The sequence below is a fragment of the Phycodurus eques genome, chromosome 17 (assembly GCF_024500275.1).
Source record: "Phycodurus eques isolate BA_2022a chromosome 17, UOR_Pequ_1.1, whole genome shotgun sequence".
Taxonomy (NCBI): domain Eukaryota; kingdom Metazoa; phylum Chordata; class Actinopteri; order Syngnathiformes; family Syngnathidae; genus Phycodurus; species Phycodurus eques.
The window spans coordinates 6,313,767-6,334,236 of record NC_084541.1 but is presented as its reverse complement, the minus strand read 5'-3'; the positions used below and the strand labels follow the sequence as shown (position 1 = coordinate 6,334,236).

The 20,470-nt window shown below is 41.3% G+C and overlaps 1 protein-coding gene across 5 annotated transcripts in view; it reads left to right on the top strand.

The window, feature by feature from the left end:
- The window catches only part of robo3 (roundabout, axon guidance receptor, homolog 3 (Drosophila)), a 231,698-nt gene that overhangs the window by 75,728 nt on the left and 135,500 nt on the right, over positions 1–20,470 (top strand). Inside the window, exon 1 of one of the 5 annotated variants that reach the window (XM_061702474.1) lies at positions 11,934–12,409. The exons of 3 other annotated variants lie outside the window; for them this stretch is intronic. In XM_061702474.1, coding sequence (XP_061558458.1) covers positions 12,346–12,409 — 64 coding nt within the window. In that variant the 5' untranslated portion in view covers positions 11,934–12,345. Of the gene's footprint in view, positions 1–11,933; positions 12,410–12,585; positions 12,622–20,470 lie in introns of those variants that run through there. One more of the 5 variants, XM_061702476.1, reaches the window with a different exon arrangement.

Sequence of the window (20,470 nt, the reverse complement as noted above, 5' to 3'; positions counted from 1 at the left end):
GAAGGAGTTTCAACTACCACCTCCGACAGAACTTTGCTCATGGTCCGGGGGAGGTGGGGGACATCGAGTCCGAGTGGACCATGCTCCACGCCTCCATTGCTGAGGCGGCCCACCGGAGCTGTGGCCGTAAGGTGGTCGGTGCCTGTCGTGGCGGAAATCCCCGAACCCGTTGGTGGACACCAACGGTGAGGGATGCCGTCAAGGTGAAGAAGGAGTCCTAGCTGGCCTTTTTGGCCTGTGGGACTCCTCAGGCAGCTGATGGGTACCGGCTGGCCAAGCAGAATGCAGCTTTGGTGGTCGCTGAAGCAAAAACTTTGCATCAGTCCATCTTAGATGAGCACGGGCCCAGAGAAGCCGGTGGCGTTTCTGGGTGTTGTTGATAAATGGCTTTTGGTTTGCATAGTAGAGTATCAAGTTGCATTTATGGATGTAGCGCCGAACTGTATTTACTGACATTGGTTTTCTGAAGTGTTCCTGAGCCCATGTGGTGATATCCTTTACACATTGATGTCGGTTTTTGATGCAGTGCCGCCTGCGGGATCGACGGTCACGGGCATTCAATGTTGGTTTTTGGCTTTGCCTCTTACATAGAGTGATTCTCCAGATTCTCTGAACCTTTTGATGATATTATGGACCGTACACAATGAAATCCCTAAATTCCTTGCAATTGTACGTTGAGGAACATTGTCCTTAAACTATTCGACTATTATTTCATGCCCTTGTTCACAAAGAGGTGAACCATCTTTGCTTGTGAATGACTGAGCAATTCAGGGAAGCTCATTTAATACCAAATCATGGCACCCACCTGTTCCCAATTAGCCTGTTCACCTTTGGGATGTTCCAAACAGGTGTTTGATGAGCATTCCTCAACTTTCTCAGTCTTTTTTGCCACCAGTCCCAGCTTTTTTGAAATGTGTTGCAGCCATAAAATTCTAAGTTAATGATTATTTGCTAAAACAAAAACAAGTTTGAACAGTAAATATCTTGTCTTTGTAGTGTATTCAATTAAAGATAGGTTGAACATAATTTGCAAATCATTGTATTCTGTTTTAATTTATGTTTAACATGTCTCAACTTCATTGGAATTGGGGTTGTATAGACATACACCTGCGATTGGCTGGCAACCAGTTCAGGGTGTACCCTGCCCCCTGCCCGATGACAGCTGGGATAGGCTCCAGCACGCCCGCGTCCCTAGTGAGGAGAAGCGGCTCAGGCTTTTTTTTTTTTTTTTTTTTTTAACATTTGGTGCAGTCTGCATTTGCATTTTATTTTTTGCAAGCGAACTATAATTTGTAAACAAAGCCACACGTGTGTTGATCGTTGCTCCCACTGGACGGAAATGACGAGGGCAGGACAAAGTACTGACCCGGAAATGTGTGTTGCATTTCTGTTGTGCAAATTTGCGGTCTTATTCAATTTGGAGCGTCAAGAGTCTATTATGAGGTCCAATACAAGGGTACGAACCTTCTATAAGGAACTGTGTAGCAGGGTTTGGTGGACCAATAATCAAGGATGGAGTACCTTAAAATGCACCGTCTGTCGTTTCTGTGTTAAAAGAAACTTTGTAGTGTATTCAATTAAATATAGTTTGAACGTGATTTGCAAATCATTGTCCATCCATCCATTCATTTTCTGACCCGCATATCCTCACAAGGGTCGCGGGAGTGCTGGAGCCTATCCCAGCTATCATCAGGCAGGAGGCGGGGTACACCCTGAACTGGTTGCCAGCCAATCACAGGGCATATACAAACAAACAACCATTCGCACTTACATTCACAACTGCGGGTAATTTTAGAGTCGTCAATTAACTTACCATGCATGTTTTTGGAATGTGAGAGGAAACCGGAGTGCCCGGAGAAAACCCACGCAGGTACGGGGAGAACATGCAAACTCCACACAGGCGGGACCAGGAATTCAACCCCGGTCCTCAGAACTGTGAGGCAGATGCTATAACCAGTCGTACACCGAGCCGCCGCAAATCATTGTATTTTGTTTTTATTTAAGTTTAACACAACAGTCCCAACTTCATTGGAATTGGGGTTGTATTTTATTTATTATTATTTAGCACATCTGCCTCACAGTTCTGGGGACCGGGGTTCAAGTAGGTTGATTGAAGACTCTTAATTGCCCGTAGTTGTGAATGTGAGTGCAAATGGTTGTTTGTTTCTATGTGCCCTGCGATTGGCTAGCAACCGGTTCAGGGTGTACCCCGTCTCCCGCCCAGAGTCAGCTGGAATAGGCTCCAGCAGCCCGCGACCCTAGTGAGGATAAGCGGTAAAGAAAATGGATGGATGGATGAAAACTACAGCATTTAAAGTAGCCAGTTCACATACATCAACCATCAGTGTAAATGCCGCTGATGAAAATATAATGTACATTATTCCTACGACAATAAATATTTACAGACAGCACGTTAAATATTTTCACATTACATTTCACAGTCATCTGAAGAAAATCTATGTATGGGTGCATGAACAGTCTTTCGCCCCTCTGTTTCAGTCTACCTGGCTGCCCCTTACTGTTGTACAAGCTATCATTAAATGCGGTTAAGAAACAGGAAGGAAATGAGTCTGGAGATAAGTTGTTGACCATGTTAGTACTAAGCAGTATATAATGTCATACGATCCTTCAAAGACAAATTAATAAATCCTGTTCACATTCAAGCACTGAACAAGACAATCATTGTTTCCTGACATGTGAAGCTATTTTTCTACAAGCTATACTGCAGTCAGTGTTGGGGAGTAAATACCATACTTTCTCATGTATAATGCGCACCCATGTATAATATGCACCCCCAAAGTTGACCTCAATATTCTGGAAAACCCTTCTACCCATGTGTAATGCATTTTTACAATGCATGATTTTGCCTCTACCCATATGACCAAAATGAAGTATTATCTGTATTTTGTTAGTTTTTTTCAGGGAATTATTCTGAAGTTAAGCACTTTATTTGAACAAGTAATCCTTTTTTTAAATTTACTTGCTCTTATTTTGAAATTCTCAGCCCTACTTTTATTTAGTAAACAAGGAAACCCACAGTTGTGCTCATATGTTTGATAACCCAGGGAGAATTTGTAAGATGGGTACAATTCTTAAAAGAAAACATGTAGGGCCAGGCGAAACATTTAATTTTATTTTAATGGTATTGAAATGAAACCGTCAAGCATTTCAGAAAGGTATTATCATTAAACAAAACATAACCATAAAGAAATTAATGATGGTTGTTGTTCAGTTATCAGTCATATTAAAAAAAACAAAATTTCACAAATTCTGCTCAGATATGTAAATTTATGAGCAATATCTGTACATATATGCAGTCATATTTACCCCTGTCATATCACAGTTCTGAGGACCCGGGTTCAATCCCCGGCCCCGACTGTGTGGAGTTTGCATGTTCTCCCCGTGACTGCGCGGGTTTTCTCCGGGCACTCCGGTTTCCTCCCACATCCCAAAAACATGCATAAATTGGAGACTCTAAATTGCCCGTAGGTGTGCATGTGAGTGCGAATGGTTGTCTGTTTGTATGTGCCCTGCGATTGGCTGGCAACCAGTTCAGGGTGTACCCCGCCTCCTGCCCGATGACAGCTGGGATAGGCTCCAGGACGCCCGCGACCCTAGTGAGGATAAGCGGCTCAGAAAATGGATGGATGGATATTGGAATGAAAGCGAGGGCTACACCTTCTTTATAACCACTCGGTGGCGGTGGAATTTTGTAATGAAAGTGTACAGCTTTTTCATAACCACTAGATTGAGGCATACATTTATTAAATGTGAAAGTTTTTTTTTCATTTGCCCCTATACCTATGTATAATGCACACTACTGACTTTTGACAATTTTTTTTTTGGGGGGGGGGGCGGGGGATTCGCATTATACACAACAAATTACGGTAATTACATATAATGAGATTATGTAATTCAATGACAAAATTTACGTTTTTGTAAGCCTTTACATAACTGGGAGAAAATGTGTAGTTAAATTACAGTTCCTTTTGGAAATGTAAATGATTATAATTTTAGTTATATTTGAAAAATAGCCGCAAAAGCTCAGATCTTTTTCTCATATCACTTCCTCTTTTTAAAGCGAATGCTTATGATTGGCTCTCTCTGGTCATGTGCCATTCTGCTTTCGTCTCAAACATGACATATTTTTCCAAATGTGACCTTGAAGCACCACCTTGTGGTGCAATCTCTTTGGTGTTTTAAGTTCATTCAGTACTATATAATATATATACTGTATCTAAATATTTTAAAACTAATAATAATCTGAATGACAGGCATAGACAAAAATAGGGCCTGTTCTTACTTTAGCTGATTCTTTACCATGTCGTTATTATTTCAGCTACTTTTTGTTTATCACTTGAAGTTGGTAAATCTTAATATTGACTTTACTTTTCTTATATAGTTCATGACCAATAAAACTATGTTTGACATGCGAAAATAAAGGAAAAATACAGTATACAATACATGACCTTTGCTTGTTACTTCTACAGAAGATAAAAAAAATGCCATCTCATTTAAAAGAGTTGTCAAAGCTTCTTATGCTCATTGAGATGAAGAAATTTGAGTCCTTCAGGGGACATTTGACACTTTTTTTTTTGTTTTTTTTTTGCTACAGTCAAATTCATGCATCCATCCATTTTCTATTTTGCTTGTCCTCATTTGGGTCGTGGGTGAGCTGGAGCCTGTCCCAACTGACTTTGGGCAAAAGGCAAAGTACATCCTGGAGTGGTTACCCGCAAATCACAGGGCCAGTCAAATGCAATGTAAGAAATGTAAACAATCCAGGGGGTTTGAAATGCACAAGTCTTTTTGACTTGACAATATTACACTGGGTCATTTAGCTATGAAGCTTAAAATATTACACAAGAACATGAAAATTTTACGAAAAAAGTTGGGGTTTTTTCACCTCTTCCACTTGATCTTCAAATAATAACAATTGATAGAGTATAATATTTAAACATTCAGTAGATTAACTTGTCGGACTTACCAACTCCCACTCAGAACATTTTAAAGTAATTAAACCATGAAGGTCACTGTTTTTTTTTTTCTTCATAATGTTGCAAACACACTGGCATTTCCCAAAAGGAGACTGCAATGAATCATAGATATAACCTCATAAAACCAAGCCAATGTGTGAGTAGATGACACATGATCTATTAGTTACTCAGCTACACTGCACTGCACCAAACCTCATTGATGGGCTGTCATTGTGATTCAGTTGCTAAAGTGCATAATTAGTCTAAATTCATGGGAGTACTTGATTTCACTGACAGCAATGACAAATGTTTGACAAAGGCATTAAAGTAGCAGCATCAGTCACAGCTGAGTGGAACTGCATTCAGTGGAGGGCTTTATCATGTTTTATACAATCAAAGAGTTTCTGCAATTAAATTAAACATGTACATGCATAAAATATGAAAGAACTATCTGGGGTGTTGAAGACGCTGCTTGGTTCTTGAATTTTCTGTTGTTGTAAAAGAGAGTATCTCTGCCTTCAACAACACATTGTGTAATTGAGTCATTTTTAGCTTCCACTGCGTCTACAGGTACAGTATGTGTTAAACCACATCTCGGTATGCAATATTCAAGCATACAATCATCCCATGCATTCTTATAAATGTCAAGAGCTGCTTGGTTTCTAGGTTTGTGCAACCTCGTTATTGCTTCATTGCAGGATTGTGGCTCTTGGTATGTCAGGACTCATTGGCTGCAGTTTGCCATATCTCTTGGCACATGTGATATGGCTTTTCGCTTGAAATCAAGGGCAGGCAAAGCATGTACTCAGATAAATAGTGACATTTTGAAGTGTTGTGTGGATTGTGTTTTTGTCTCTTAGTGCTATACTATTTCCATTGCGTGATTTGTATACATAGCAACGCATTCAGCGGGATCAAAAGGTCTTTCACATGTAAGAAATATTTGCATTCAGATTCTTACCAGCGCCAGCATAAAATATTCCTCTTGTTAGATAACCACTCGGAGATCAATTTCATCATATTGGCTTGTGATGAAAATGTGTGGTTTAAATGAAGCAAGTCTCGTTATGAGGTAGACACGCTGCATCTTGGACCCCAAAGCAGACAATGAAGGTTGAGCAAATAAACAGCTCTATTTAAAATTTCCATGTAAAAAAAAATAATAATAATAAAATAAAATAATAAACATTCCATGTACAGCATTTATATATAGATATACATGTATTGTATATATATGTGTGTGTGTATTATACTTGTATAATTGCATGTATAGTAAAATTATATGGACAATATGTATGTATATGTAATACCGTATGCATGTGTGCGTGTGTGTGTGTGTGTGTGTGTGTGTTCTGTAACACGGGTATTTGTGTGTGTGTTTCTGGGTGAGTGGGTTAGTGCATGTGCATGTGCTTGTGTCTGTGTTCCAATATTAAGATGAAAAGGTGGAAAGATTTATTGATTGACAGAGAGCGAGACATTGATTTCCTCCTACATCCTCCTCTCTAACACCAACTGCTCTCATGTCTTCCCTCATGACATCCATCAACCTTCTCTTTGGTCTTCCTCGAGCTCTCTTTCCTGGCAGCTCCATCCTCATCATCCTTCTACCAATATACTCACTATTTCTCCTCTGGACGTGTCCAAACCATCGAAGTCTGCTCTCTCTAACTTTGTCTCCAAAACATCGAAGCTTGGCTGTCCCTCTGATGAGCTCATTTCTAATTTTATCCAACCTGGTCACTCCGAGAGCGAACCTCAACATCTTCATTTCCGCCACCTCCAACTCTGCTTCCTGTTGTCTCTTCAGTGCCACGGTCTCTAATCCGTACAGCAAGGCTGGCCTCACCACTGTTTTATAAACTTTGCCCCTCATCCTAGCAGAGACTCTTCTGTCACATAAGACACCTGACACCTTCCTCCACCCGTTCCAACCTGCTTGGACCCGTTTCTTCACTTCCTGACCACACTCACCATTGCTCTGGACGGTTGACCCCAAGTATTTAAAGTCCTCCACCCTTACTATCTCTTCTACCTGTAGCCTCACTCTTCCCCCACCACCCCTCTCATTCATGCACATATATTCTGTCGTACTTCGGCTAATCTTCATTCCTCTGCTTTCCAGTGCATGCCTCCATCTTTCTAACTGTTCTTCCACCTGCTCCCAACTTTCACTGCTGATCACAATGTCATCTGCATACATCATGGTCCACGGGGATTCCAGTCTAACCTCATCTGTTAGCCTATCCATCACCACTGCAAACAGGAAGGGGCTCAGGGCTGATCCCTGATGCAATCCCACCTCCACCTTAAATTCGTCTGTCACACCTACAGCAGACCTCACCGCTGTTCTGCTGCCCTCGTACATGTCCTGTATTATTCTAATATACTTCTCTGACACTCCAGACTTCCGCATGCAGTACCACAGTTCCTCTCTGGGTACTCGGTCATAGGCTTTCTCCAGATCTACAAAGACACAATGTAGCTCCTTCTGACCTTCTCTGTACTTTTTCATCAATATCCTCAAGGCAAATAATGCATCTGTGGTACACTTTCTAGGCATGAAACCATACTGTTGCTCGCAAATACTCTCTTCTGTCCTGAGTCTAGCCTCCACTACTCTTTCCCATAACTTTATCGTCTGGCTCATTACTTTATTCCTCTATAGTTCCCACAGCTCTTCACATCACCCTTGTTCTTAAAAATGGGCACCAGCACACTTTTCCTCCATTACTCAGGCCTCTTCTCACGCGCTAGAATTCTATTGAACAAGCTGGTCAAAAACTCCACAGCCACCTCTCCTAGATGCTTCCATACCTCCACAGGAATGTCATCAGGACCAACTGCCTTTCCATTTTTTATCCTCTTTCACGCCTTTCTAACTTCCCCCTTACTAATCATTGCCACACTGGTCCACAACACTTTCCTCTTCTACTCACCCTTCTCTCTCATTTTCCTCATTCATCAACTCCTCAAAGTATTCTTTCCATCTAGCTAGCACACTGCTGGCACCAGTCAACATATTTCCATTTCTGTCCTTAATCACCCTAACCTGCTGCGCATCCTTCCCATCTCTATCCCTATGTCTGACCAGCCTGTATAGATCCTTTTCTCCATCTTTAGTGTCCAACCTGCCATACATGTCATCATATGTATCTTGTTTGGCCTTTGCCACCTCTACCTTTGCCCTGTGTCGCATCTCAATGTATTCCTTTCGCCTCTCCTCAGTCCTGTCAGTGTCCCACTTCTTCTTAGCTAACCTTTTTCCTTGTATGATTTCCTGTACTGTGAGGTTCCACGCCCAAGTCTCCTTCTCTCCTTTCCTGCCAGAAGATACACCAAGTACTCTCCTGCCTGCCTCTCTGATGACATTGGCTGCAGTGGTTCAGTCTTCTGGAAGCTCCTCCTGTCCACCGGGTGCCTGTCTCACCTCTTCCCGAAAAGCTGCACAACACTCGTCCTGTCTCAGCTTCCACCACACGGTTCTCTGCTCTGCCTTTGTCTTCCTAATCTTCCTCTCATCTTACACACCACCATTCTATGCTGTCTACCCACACTCTCCCCTACCACTACCTTATAGTCGGTAACCTCCTTCAGATTACATCATCTGTACAAGATGTAATCCACCTGCGTGCTTCTACCTCCACTCTTGTAGGTCACCCTATGTTCCTGCCTCTACTGGAAAAAAGTGTTCACTAAAGCCATTTGCATCCTTTTTGCAAAGTCTACCACCATCCGTCCCTCCAAGTTCCTTTCCTGGATGCCGTACTTACCCATCACTTCTTCATCACCCCTATTTCCTTCACCAACATGTCCATTACAATCTGCACCAATCACAACTCTCTCTCTGTCTGGGATGCTCGGAACTACTTCGTCTAGCTCCTTCCAGAATTTCTCTATCACCTCTAGGTCACATCCTACCTGTGGGGCATAGCCACTAATCACATTATGCATAACACCCTCAATTTCAAGTTTCAGCCTCATCACTCGATCTGATACTCTTTTCACCTGCCAAGACATTCTTAGCCAACTCTTCTTTTAAAATAACCCCAACTCCATTTCTCTTCCCATCTACACCATGGTAAAATAATTTAAACCCTGCCCCTAAACATCTATCCTTACTGCCTTTCCACATGGACACACAATATATCAACCTTTCTCCTAATCATCATGTCAACCAACTCCTGAGATTTTCCTGTCATAGTCCCAACATTCAAAGTCCCCACATTCGGTTCTAGGCTCTGTGCTTTCCTCTTCTCTTTCTGCCGAAGAACCCGCTTTCCACCTCTTCTTCTTGTTCTACGACTTTGACCCACAGTAGCTGAATTTCCACCGGCGCCCTGCAGGTTGACAGCGGCGGTGGAGGACATTGTTAACCCGGGCCACGACCGATCCGGTGTGGAATTCTTTGGATGAACGCTCATATTTGTTTGACAAAGTTTTAAGCCGGATGCCCTTCCTGACGCAACCCTCTGCATTTATCCGGGCTTGGGACCGGGCTACAGTTTGCACTGACTTGTGCCCCCCATAGGGATGCATTTCTTAAATGCATAAATGCAGGCTTAATAACACCTCTGCCACATCGTGCCCTGTGGTCACAAATTCCAAAGGGTCACAGAAGGGAACAAAAGTAAGTGCAAAGCCACATATCGAAGAGACGGGATACACGAACATACGACAATTGATTGGTCTACAAGATGTGGCAATGACAATGAGCAAATAGTTGATAATTTTTTATCATGTGATTAATATCTGCTTGTCCGCCATTTTGGAGGTTGAAATCTGGAGGATAAGATAGGCTTGAAACTGAAAGACTATGAGATCGATTCATGCCATAATCATTTAATAGCAACTATTTCATAAATTTTACAGTCTAGTTGGATCTGCTAAGATGAGTGCTAAAATGTTGACAGAAAATACAGAATCTTTGTATGGTGTGGTAAAGGCACTGCATAAACAGTTATATAATCCAGTGACATCCACTAGTCCACTGACATTGAGAAAAGGGCAAACGAAAGTAAAGCTCAACTGTATTTCATTGATATCTGCAATTAGTTAATTATTTATTCGTGTTGAATGTATGTATGCAACCATGCAACATTGACGTGTCATGTTGTTATGTTGTTGGGCTCAAGATTTCCCCATTATGCTAATGTCGCTAAAGCTAATTGACAGCGAGCACCCAAAATCACAGAAACCCTCGCATTAACTCATGGTTTAGTTGCCACACACGGTGTGATAATTATGAAATTTAAGAATTCCCAATGGGTCTACCACGAGAGACGAAGTTGGTTGGCAAATACTTGTGCTAGTAGGACACTCGTGTTATAACAAATAGCAGCACCAGTAACAATTGAAAAATCAAGAATTGGTGCCCAGTCAAAACAAGGAGGGGTTTACCAGAACAAGGAAATGTTTCAACACTGACCACTACTGAACTTTATGAAAGCCACAATCTCAGTTTTTTTTCTTGACAAATAATTTGTCTTTTCACACTGTTTCCAAAAAAGTGGAGGTGAACGGTAAAATCAGACTTTGTCTCTCCCATGTGTATTCTTGCAACCAAACACCGTGCAGCAATTCACCATTATTAGACATTAGCTATCAATCAGATTTCACTATTCACACATTCGCAAAGCATCGGAACATTCAGCGTCGTCGTCACGGGAAAACGATATAAGTGCCTTAAAGAACCTTGCTTAATCATCACTGTAATCTGGTGTGCACCAACCACTAACCATCCACAACAGCCCAGGCAACCGTAAAAGAGTTTCACACTGCACTTGCTTTTTGTGGTGCAGGCTAGAGAGCATGACGGCGGCCCAGTGCAAACGTGTCCATATTTGCCACTAATTGCTCAGATACCCACATGGAGGAGCTTGTTTGGTCGTAAAGTAACAGAAAGCCCTGGCTTTCCTTATAATAAGGAGGAGGAGATGTAGTAAAGCACGTGTGGCTTTTACTTGATTTACTTGTATTGTTAAGCTAACATTTCCATTGTTAAGAATGCTAAAATAACAGGTTTCTACTACTTTCAACCAACCTGTTACAGCATATTCAACATGGTGAAGATGTCCATCCATCGCTGTGCCTTCTTTACCGCGCCATAGTACAAAGCCTGTGGACACTGGGACACTTTGCTCTGCTAAGTGCAGTGTTAAAAGGCCTTTAAAATAGACAGATAACGGGAAGATGACAAGGCCACTGAAAAATTGATTGGCTCGCAATATAATTAGTAGGAAGTGTGTCTTGTAAGATGCCTTCAATTGTGTCTTAATATGGGTAAGAGGTACTATGAAAAAAAATATATACAAAAATAAATAAATCACATGATCTCCACCACTTCAATAAAGTAAATAGGAAATACTATTTTCTAGGGCCTCTATCAGTGGTTATCACTTCACCCCACATGGGTTCCTGAACCAGGTGGTTAAGATATAAAATTGTGATTAAGACTTAACCACAATTGTGACGGCGATTAATTCTGTTGTTGATAAGACATCTATTAATCTTATTGTTTCAATACAATCAACTGCATAAAGGAGCAATTTTTCTAATTGCTTCAACTCACACAAATGCGTGCTGCGTGTTGTTGCTGACTGGCCCTTTAAGAATCACAGTGCTCCGTTTATAAAGTCAAGTGTACAGCAAAAGGAAAACGAGGGCGATGCTTTCAATATAAAACACCAATCGCTGAGCGTGTTAAAGGATTGAAATACTAATATCAAGGTAAAACAAAAACGTCACTAAGTGGCTTGGTTTTGAAGAATAGTTTTGGATAAAATTATTATTACATTACAAAGGCAGTATTATATCAATAAAAAAAATGCATCCACGCGAACGGGAACGTTCTGTTCGTGTTGAAATACTTTACTATATTATGAAAGGTTTACCGGAAGCGGTTTCCCTACGCCCTCGTTTTCTTTATAACGCGTTTTGAATTCAGTCAGTCGGCAAGAGAGAGAGCGGAGGAAAAAAGTAATAAGACATCGTGCGCTATGTTTAAATGGTGTTTGCTGTCAAGCCGGCCACTCCGCGCACGTTTGGGACGAATATTGGCGTTGTATTATTATTATTATTATTATTTTTTTTGCTGTGACCAATTTTGGTTCAAACGCGATTGTCCAGTCGCTGGCTCCATTCACACCCGCCCGTCCTGTCATCACCTGCGGCTCGATATTCACGGACTGCTCGCTGGATTACACATCGACTTTCAGAGCGTTGCAAAAGTTAGCTTTGGATGTGTAAACTTTGATTTGTATTAGAGCAGCGACTTTGGTGCCCGCCAGTGGAGTTTTACTCTGTTTATGGAGACTACATCGAACGCACTTGGACTCTCTCGTCTACCTATGAAACATTTCTGTGTATAATGGAGCATCGCCTGACCTTGGTCTCCCTGCTGATTTTATTTGCATTCTGGAATTTGGCGTACGGTGAGTTGACTTTTTTTTTTTTTTGCGTTCAGATGGTTCGTTGGAGTGATGTTTACACAGATGGCGCCGATGCGCCTCACATCATCGGTTCCCGAGCAAGGTCGAGGTTACTTCCCCCGAGCTTTCGTGGAGGATCCCGTCTAAAACCGAGGGCTTCTAAATTCATGAACATGTTCTTTGGACGGACGTCCCTCTCAGGTGTCCTCATCAATGTGAGATAACACATTTGCGTGTATTTTTGACATAGGCTAATATCATATATATATGAAAACTATGGGCGCGGATATACATAGAACCCGTTTAGGTCTATTGTCATGTGTGTTATTGGTGCAAAATAAAAATAAAAAATAAATAAAAAAAAGGACTAATCTTTCTCAATGAGGCTATTTAAAAGGCCTTAAAGCACGGGTGTCAAACAGGTGGCCCGGGGGCCAGATTCGGCCCGCCACATCATTAACTGTGGCCCGCGAAACCAAATCATGTGCATCGACTTCATATTTCCAGTTAAAATACCAAAATTGCAAATTGCCTTCACTATATATAAATATTCAGATATTGCAAACATTTTGTTTGTTACCGATGCTCTTTTTAAAATAATTTAAATAATACAGGTCGTCGAACAAAGTTTTTACTACCTTCTGATTTGAAAAGTAGCTGTCCATCAATTTGTGTATATGTAATAATATGAAGCGATCATACATTGATATGGGTTCACAGCCATAACGGCCCTCCAAGAGAAACCATAACTACAAAAATGAGTTTGACACCCCTGCCTTAAAGCATCAGACATACGATTAGCCCATGTGCAGCTTTACTTCGGGACGTGCCCAAGGGAGCGCAGATTCTGTCCAGCATCTGCTCCCCACTGAAATCTGACTTCGGTGGGAGTCAGTCTTGCTCATTTATCTATGTTATTGTTATTAGGCCCATTATGAGATGACGCAGTTGTGCAGTCTTTACCAATGACTTGTGAATATGCAGTGGACTGTGTAGGCATACTGTATATGCAAGTGTATGTATGTATACCTATCTGTCTTTTTCGAGTACTTCAGATTTACATGAGCATAAACAATATTAGGAGTTGCTATGATGCTGTGTAGTTCTTCGCCGCAGCAAATTACAACTGCAATAATAAACATATAAATTCTACCTGAAGCTAATTATGTGTATTCAAGCCTTAGTATTAAGACAGATACCACATTTGAATGACAAATTGTTCTATTTGCTGGTGCATTGCAATTTAAGTGGTACTAGTTTGAAGTCAGTAGAAGTTAGTTTATGGACTAGTTTTTAGCATCTTCTGGTATATCATAAAAATGCATCTGAAGGAGAATGTTGGTTAGACACATTTGCGTAGAGTGCTATTATCTACGGTATACCTCCTCTCAAATTGCCACTGCAGGCACTGACACTTGGTGTGTGCGTGTGTGTATGTATGTGTGTTTATGAGTCCAATGTGTAAATCATGAATTGCTTCAAGCCCTTTTGTCAATGCAAGTATGCTTTTATGATGTGTGCAAACTCACAGGGTCTAGGACTCCCGTCCGTCCAGCCATCCATCCATCCATCCATACATTTTCTTCCGCTTATCTGGGGTCGGGTCGTGGCAGCAGCCGCCTAAGCAGGAAAGGCGGCACTTCCCTCTCCCCAGCCACTTCGTTAAGCTCTTCCGGGGGGATCCTGAGGCATTCCAAAGCCTTCCTCCAAAGGGGGACCTTGGTGACCCGTGTCTATTAATTTGAGTAATTATAGGGGGTTTCTACACCATGCTTCGTCTAGTCCCTCACCTTGGACCTGTTCGCCCCGCGTGACTGTAACAGGGGTATAAACTAGCCCCAGACAACATAGCTTTGGGGATCATAGGGACCCACAAACCCTTCCACAATCATAAAGTGACTGCTGAGGGAACAGGATCGTTTTATTGTTTTGTTATTTTCTTTTTGATTCCCACAGATAAAATTCAATTCAGACTCTGATTCATATACAGTATGCTGTATGCAAACTGACTCCACCTCGTAGCTGCGTTTTAGGGGTTCAGAGTCTTGCTCAAATGCACCTTGATAGCAGTCAGGATGCAGACTAGTCTCTAACAACTAGCTCCAAAAACCTGGGCTGGCAGCTTGAATCACACTGAACCTCGTGTTCCAAAGTCCTTACAGATGAACTACTGCTGCCCAGTAGGATAGTCTTCTATGGTGACCCTGATAAGGATGATTTTGTTTTTTTTATTATACTCATGCTAGAGAATGGTTTATACCACAGGATAAACTTCCTTGTTTCCAATCCTCCTTTTGATGTCAGAGGGGCCTTCCCCCTACATGTGGAGCCAGTCACCATGAAGCTGTTTGTTTGCCCAGGAAGGTGACACTGAAATCAGGAGTGTGATTTTCAGTCATCTCTGTCACCATCAGTCAACATGGTAGTCTCTGGCAGCTCTCCCCAATGTCCATCAACACACTTTGTTTGCCATGCCCTTTACTGAAATAACCGTGGGACGACTTCCTTTCCCCTACCCCAAACAAGCCAATAACCAGATCAAACAGCTCACGCCAAACCTTGATATCTACACTGTAATTAGGGGCTAAGCATACAGCTCAGTGAGTAAAGTGCCTTGGGTGTAGTGTGGTCAAACCGGCACGATCAACAAGACAGTTTATTGTTTATATGCTTTTCTTTGGTTTCTCATTCAGGGAGGGACCTGTCATTCACAGTGTCTTACAGTGGACAAGGTTGATGTGGCATGAAATGATCAGCCAAGGACAGTTTGTCAGAAGATAAAAGTGGTTGCTTGGATTTGATTGCGATAATCCCATTCTATCGCCTCTAATTTAGGATGCAAGTGTTGGGCTTTTGAAAATCCATCCATCCATCCATTCTCAATACGCCTTATCCTGTTCAGGGTCACGGCGCACCGAAGCCTATCCAAGCTGACTCTGGGCAAAAGGCGGACTACACCCTGAAGTGGTCGCCAGTAAGTCGCAGGGCACATATTGACACAGACAACCATTCGCACTTACATTTATACCGTCACTGAGGGGGAATTGACCCCACGCTGCCCGCACCGCAGTCAAGCGAATGTAGCACTACACCATCAGTGACTCTTTTAAAAATCCCCCAAATCATTATCAACATATAAGTGACAGGCTAGACTTCCATTATTTAGTCATGCTTCCAGTCAAAAACCCAAGGTAAAGGTTGATTTAAAAGCTGCGATGCAGTCTGGTTGGTCAGGAAACCTTGCCGTTTCCAACATTAGACTGACTTTGCAAGCACATTGGAGAGATATCGGTCTTGTATTTTTGGTCCCTTTGCGAAACAAAGGCTGAAGTGACCGCCAAAACTGTCAGCAACATACGAGAACATTTCTTAACCGGAAAAACAAATGTCTGAACACAAGATATCTAAAATGTATAATAAAAGGGGACTGTATGAACTCTATAGATCCTTTGCGTGTGGGATCCTGGCTTCGTGTGGTGTGAAGAGCCATTCCAGCGCTCTCTTTTACACAAACATTGATTCAGCATCAAAACTACATCTACTGCCAGCCATCAGTTTGTAGCACATTTTGTTCTCCCTTTCAGTCATGCATGTTCTATTGAATGACAAGTTGTGCGACAATGGAATTGCTTTGTGTGGCGCTAAAGATGGTGTTTCTCCAGTGAAGTGTTTATTTATTGTAACCCATGGCCTGTTGTGCATGTTGTCAAGGATACGTGCACCTTTACACAGAAAAAAAAAAAAAAAAAAAATCCTGCTTTTGTGTTGTTGTTGTACTGGACTTACATTTTTTGAAGATTTAGGTGTTGTTTTCCAAATGTGTTATCCTGAGTCCTGGATTCTACTTTAACTGGATCAATAACAAAATGGATTGAATAGGTTCTTGGTCCACACACCACCTCTCCACAAAGTTATCCAGCGAACTAAAAATCAAACATACCAAACCCATGCACGCAGGCACACACACACACGCACACACACACGCACAGACGCACGCACACACACGCACACACACACACACGCACACACACCTTTTAGGCAGAGGCACATGTATCGTGTAATTTCAAAATTCGACAAGCCATAGTCAAATGTAGAATATAATGGTATGCCACCTTTTTGGTGTTATGACAAATGAACCTCTGATCATGTTTCCACTGTTGGCATATTGAAAACTGGTTGTTTAGAGTCATTTTGAGGAACATGGGAAAGAGAAAAAAAACATCCTCTTCCTGCCATCACTGAATCAGAGTTGTAATCATACAACCCCAATTCCAATGAAGTTGGGACGTTGTGCTAAACATAAATAAAAACAGAATACAATGATTTGCAAATCATGTTCAACCTATATTTAATTAAATACACTACAAAGACAAGATATTTAATGTTCAAACTGATAAATCTTATTGTTTTTAGCAAATAATCATTAACTGAGAATTTTATGGCTGCAACACCTTCCAAAAAAGCTGGGACATGTGGCAAAAAAGACAGAAAGTTGAGGAATGCACATCAAACACCTGTTTGGAACACCCCACAGGTGAACAGCTTGCTCAGTCATTCACAAGCAAAGATGGGGTGAGGTTCACCTCTTTGTGAACAAGTACGTTAGAAAATAGTCGAACAGTTTTAGGACAATGTTCCTCAACGTACAATTGCAAGGAATTTAGGGATTTCAACATCTACGGTCCATAATATCATCAAAAGGTTCAGAGAATCTGGAGAGATCACTGCATGTAAGCGGCAAGGCTGAAAACCAACATTGAATGCCCGTGACCGTCGATCCCTCAGGCGGCACTGCATCAAAAACCGACATCAATGTGTAAAGGATACCACCACATGGGCTCAGGAACACTTCAGAAAACCAATATCAGTAAATACAGTTCGGCGCTACATCCATAAGTGCAACTTGAAACTCTACTAGGAAAGCAAAAGCCATTTATCAACAACACCCAGAAACGCCGCCGGCTTCTCTGGGCCCGAGCTCATCTCAGATGGACTGATGCAAAGTGGAAAAGTGTTCTGTGGTCGGACGAGTCCACATTTCAAATTGTTTTGGGAAATTGTGGACGTCATGTCCTCCGGGCCAAAGAGGACAAGAATCATCCGGACTGTTATGGATCCAAAGTTCAAAAGCCAGCATCTGTGATGGTATGGGGCTGTGTTAGTGCCAATGGCATGGGTAACTTACATATCTGTGAAGGCACCATTAATGCTGAAAGGTACATACAGGTTTTGGAGAAACATATGCTGCCATCCAAGCAACGTCTTTTTCATGGACGCCCCTCCTTATTTCAGCAAGACAATGCCAAACCACATTGTGCACGTGTTACAACAGCGTGGCTTCGAAGTAAAAGAGTGCGGGTACTCGACTGGCCTGCCTGCAGTCCAGACCTGTCTCCCATTGAAAATGTGTGGCGTATTATGAAGCGTAAAATACGACAACCGAGACCCCGGACTGTTGAACAGCTGAAGCTGTACATCAAGCAAGTATGGGAAAGAATTCCACCTACAAAATTTCAACAATTAGTGTCCTCAGTTCCCTAACGTTTATTGAATGTTGTTTAAAAAAAAAGGTGATGTAACACATTGGTAAACATGACTCTGTCCCAGCTTTTTTGGAACGTGTTGCAGCCATAAATTCTTATGTTAATGATTTCTTTGCTAAAAATAATAACGTTTATCAGTTTGAACATTAAATATCTTGTCTATGTAGTGTATTCAATTAAATATAGGTCGAACATGATTTGCAAATCATTGTATTCTGTTTTTATTTATGTCTAACACAACGTCCCAACTTCATTGGAATTGGCGTTGTACATTGAAATTGCTGTTTGAAGCATAGCGACCTATTTTCTGACAGGTTGTTTTTTTTCCAGGTTGCTTTTGGCTTGCTAAATTTAGTCGTTTTAATAGATTTTCAAAAATTCAGCATTTCAGTTGATTTCCTTCAATGGTCAAGTACCAATTACTGTATATCCAAAGTAACAGAACTTTGCTCTGTATTAATTTTCCTCTTGACAGTGGCTTGTAATGCACTATTAATATATATGTGATGAAACTTCACAATTTACTTTGAAGAAAGGGATCTCAGCTGCACAAGGACTCTATTTAGCAGCGGGTGCTGACAGGACAAGTCAGCTATAAAGGTCTCAAGTGTGACAGCCTGAGGGGCCTGACACGATAAGCATGAGTTCCCCACCTCAGGCTGTAGACAGATGGACTGCCTAAGGAATTAGTTTCAGTGGTTTTAGGTGGGCAGTCCTCTCCATTGCCAGCCTTATTACTGAAATAGACATGGAGCCAACTGAGCCAGGGCCCTCTGAATTATGACTCTGATAAGGAGCACTTAACGCCACAGTGCAGATCTTCCCTCATATGGAAGTTATTTTACGGCTGAACAAAGTCCTCCTAAATACTGAATCCATAGATGGTTGTGTCGTGTTGCATCCATAGCATCAAAGGGTAATTCATACGTTATTGAATTAGAGGGTCTTCATTGTCTTAGGTTAAAGTTTTGAAAATACAACTAAGCCTACTGTATGAATGAATTCTGAGTGTGTTCAAAATAATAATAATGAGTAAATTCAAACTTTCAATTATCTCGAAAAAAAGTTGGATCGTACATCCTCTTTGGTGGCAAAAAGCCTCAGCCAATATTCCAGTCTCTCCTATGTTGTTGTTTTCGTATATATGTTGGAGAACTAACCCAAGACTCTTGAGATAGGTACTGCATTATCATCTCACTTATACTTTCATGAGAATCAGAATGTATTCGCTGTTTCATGATCCCTCGATTTGCTGTAACCTATTTTCGAGTAACACCGATAATCTGAGTAGCCTATTATCATTAATACACAACCAAATTACACTTTGTAATCACAAACATGTCACACATAATCATTAAATTTGTTAAACACATGGTAACTAATTTAGCCTAATACATTCAATTCAATGAGAAATTGAATCCTTCCCGAGTGAATGTGCTTGGTTGTCCAATTTTGTGCAGAACTATTTACCAATAAGTATGGAATAAAGACAAACTCATTAACAAAAACAAAAACAAGGTCTAAGATTTAAAAGGCACATGGTTGTTCCAAATATGTATGACTAGTTTGTTCATTAAGTATAGCTAATGTGAAAATCATACTTGAATAGAACTTGTAGGTTCTATCTGTATCTTGTATTTTAAGTTCTACTGTATTTGCCATTTGCTGCCAACAATGTGCTTTTGTCTTGCTTTTTTCACTCTGATCACTTATCTAAAGAGGCACATAGTTTTCAGAAAGTTAGATTTTCAATCAAACCAAGTTCATTTCCCTCTATCTATCTATCTATCTATCTATCTATCTATCTATCTATCTATCTATCTATCTATCTATCTATCTATCTATCTATCTATCTATCTATCTATCTATCTATCTATCTATCTATCTATCTATCTATCTATCTATCGTATCTGCTGAGCTGAGTAATAAAGGAAAGCCGATAACAGCAGTTGTCATCCTTGTGATATTCTTGTGAAGTTGGATGGAGCATTCAAGTGCCCCAAGATACGGTGGGCGAGACAAGTCTCCACAATTGCAAACGCCACAACACAACACATTGAAGCCACAACAGAACGACATTCAGGTACAACGGAATTGACCGTGGTACTCCCACCAACTGTATAATTGATCCAGGTTACCGGAAACTCCTTTTGTCGACAGACCAAGTGACTAAGTCGAGAAGTTGCACAAGTTTTAATGAACGAAGTTGGAATATTAATAATTTGTGACAATCCAAAAGTGCTTACTTTCCGAAATAGCTTACTCTCACTTAATTTTTCAACTTTATTCATTATAACTTCACCTCAGTCACTTTTTTTTTCTTCAACCTTTGAATCCAAGTCATTTCAAGGATAGATATCGTTTAAGAGAATCCACGGTGGACAACTGGTGAGCACATCCGCCTCACTGTTCTGAGGACCCGGGTTCAAATCCGGCCTCGCCTGTGTGGAGTTTGCATGTTTTCCCTGTGCCTGCGTGGGTTTTCTCCAGGTGCTCCGGCTTCCTCCCACATCCCAAAAAC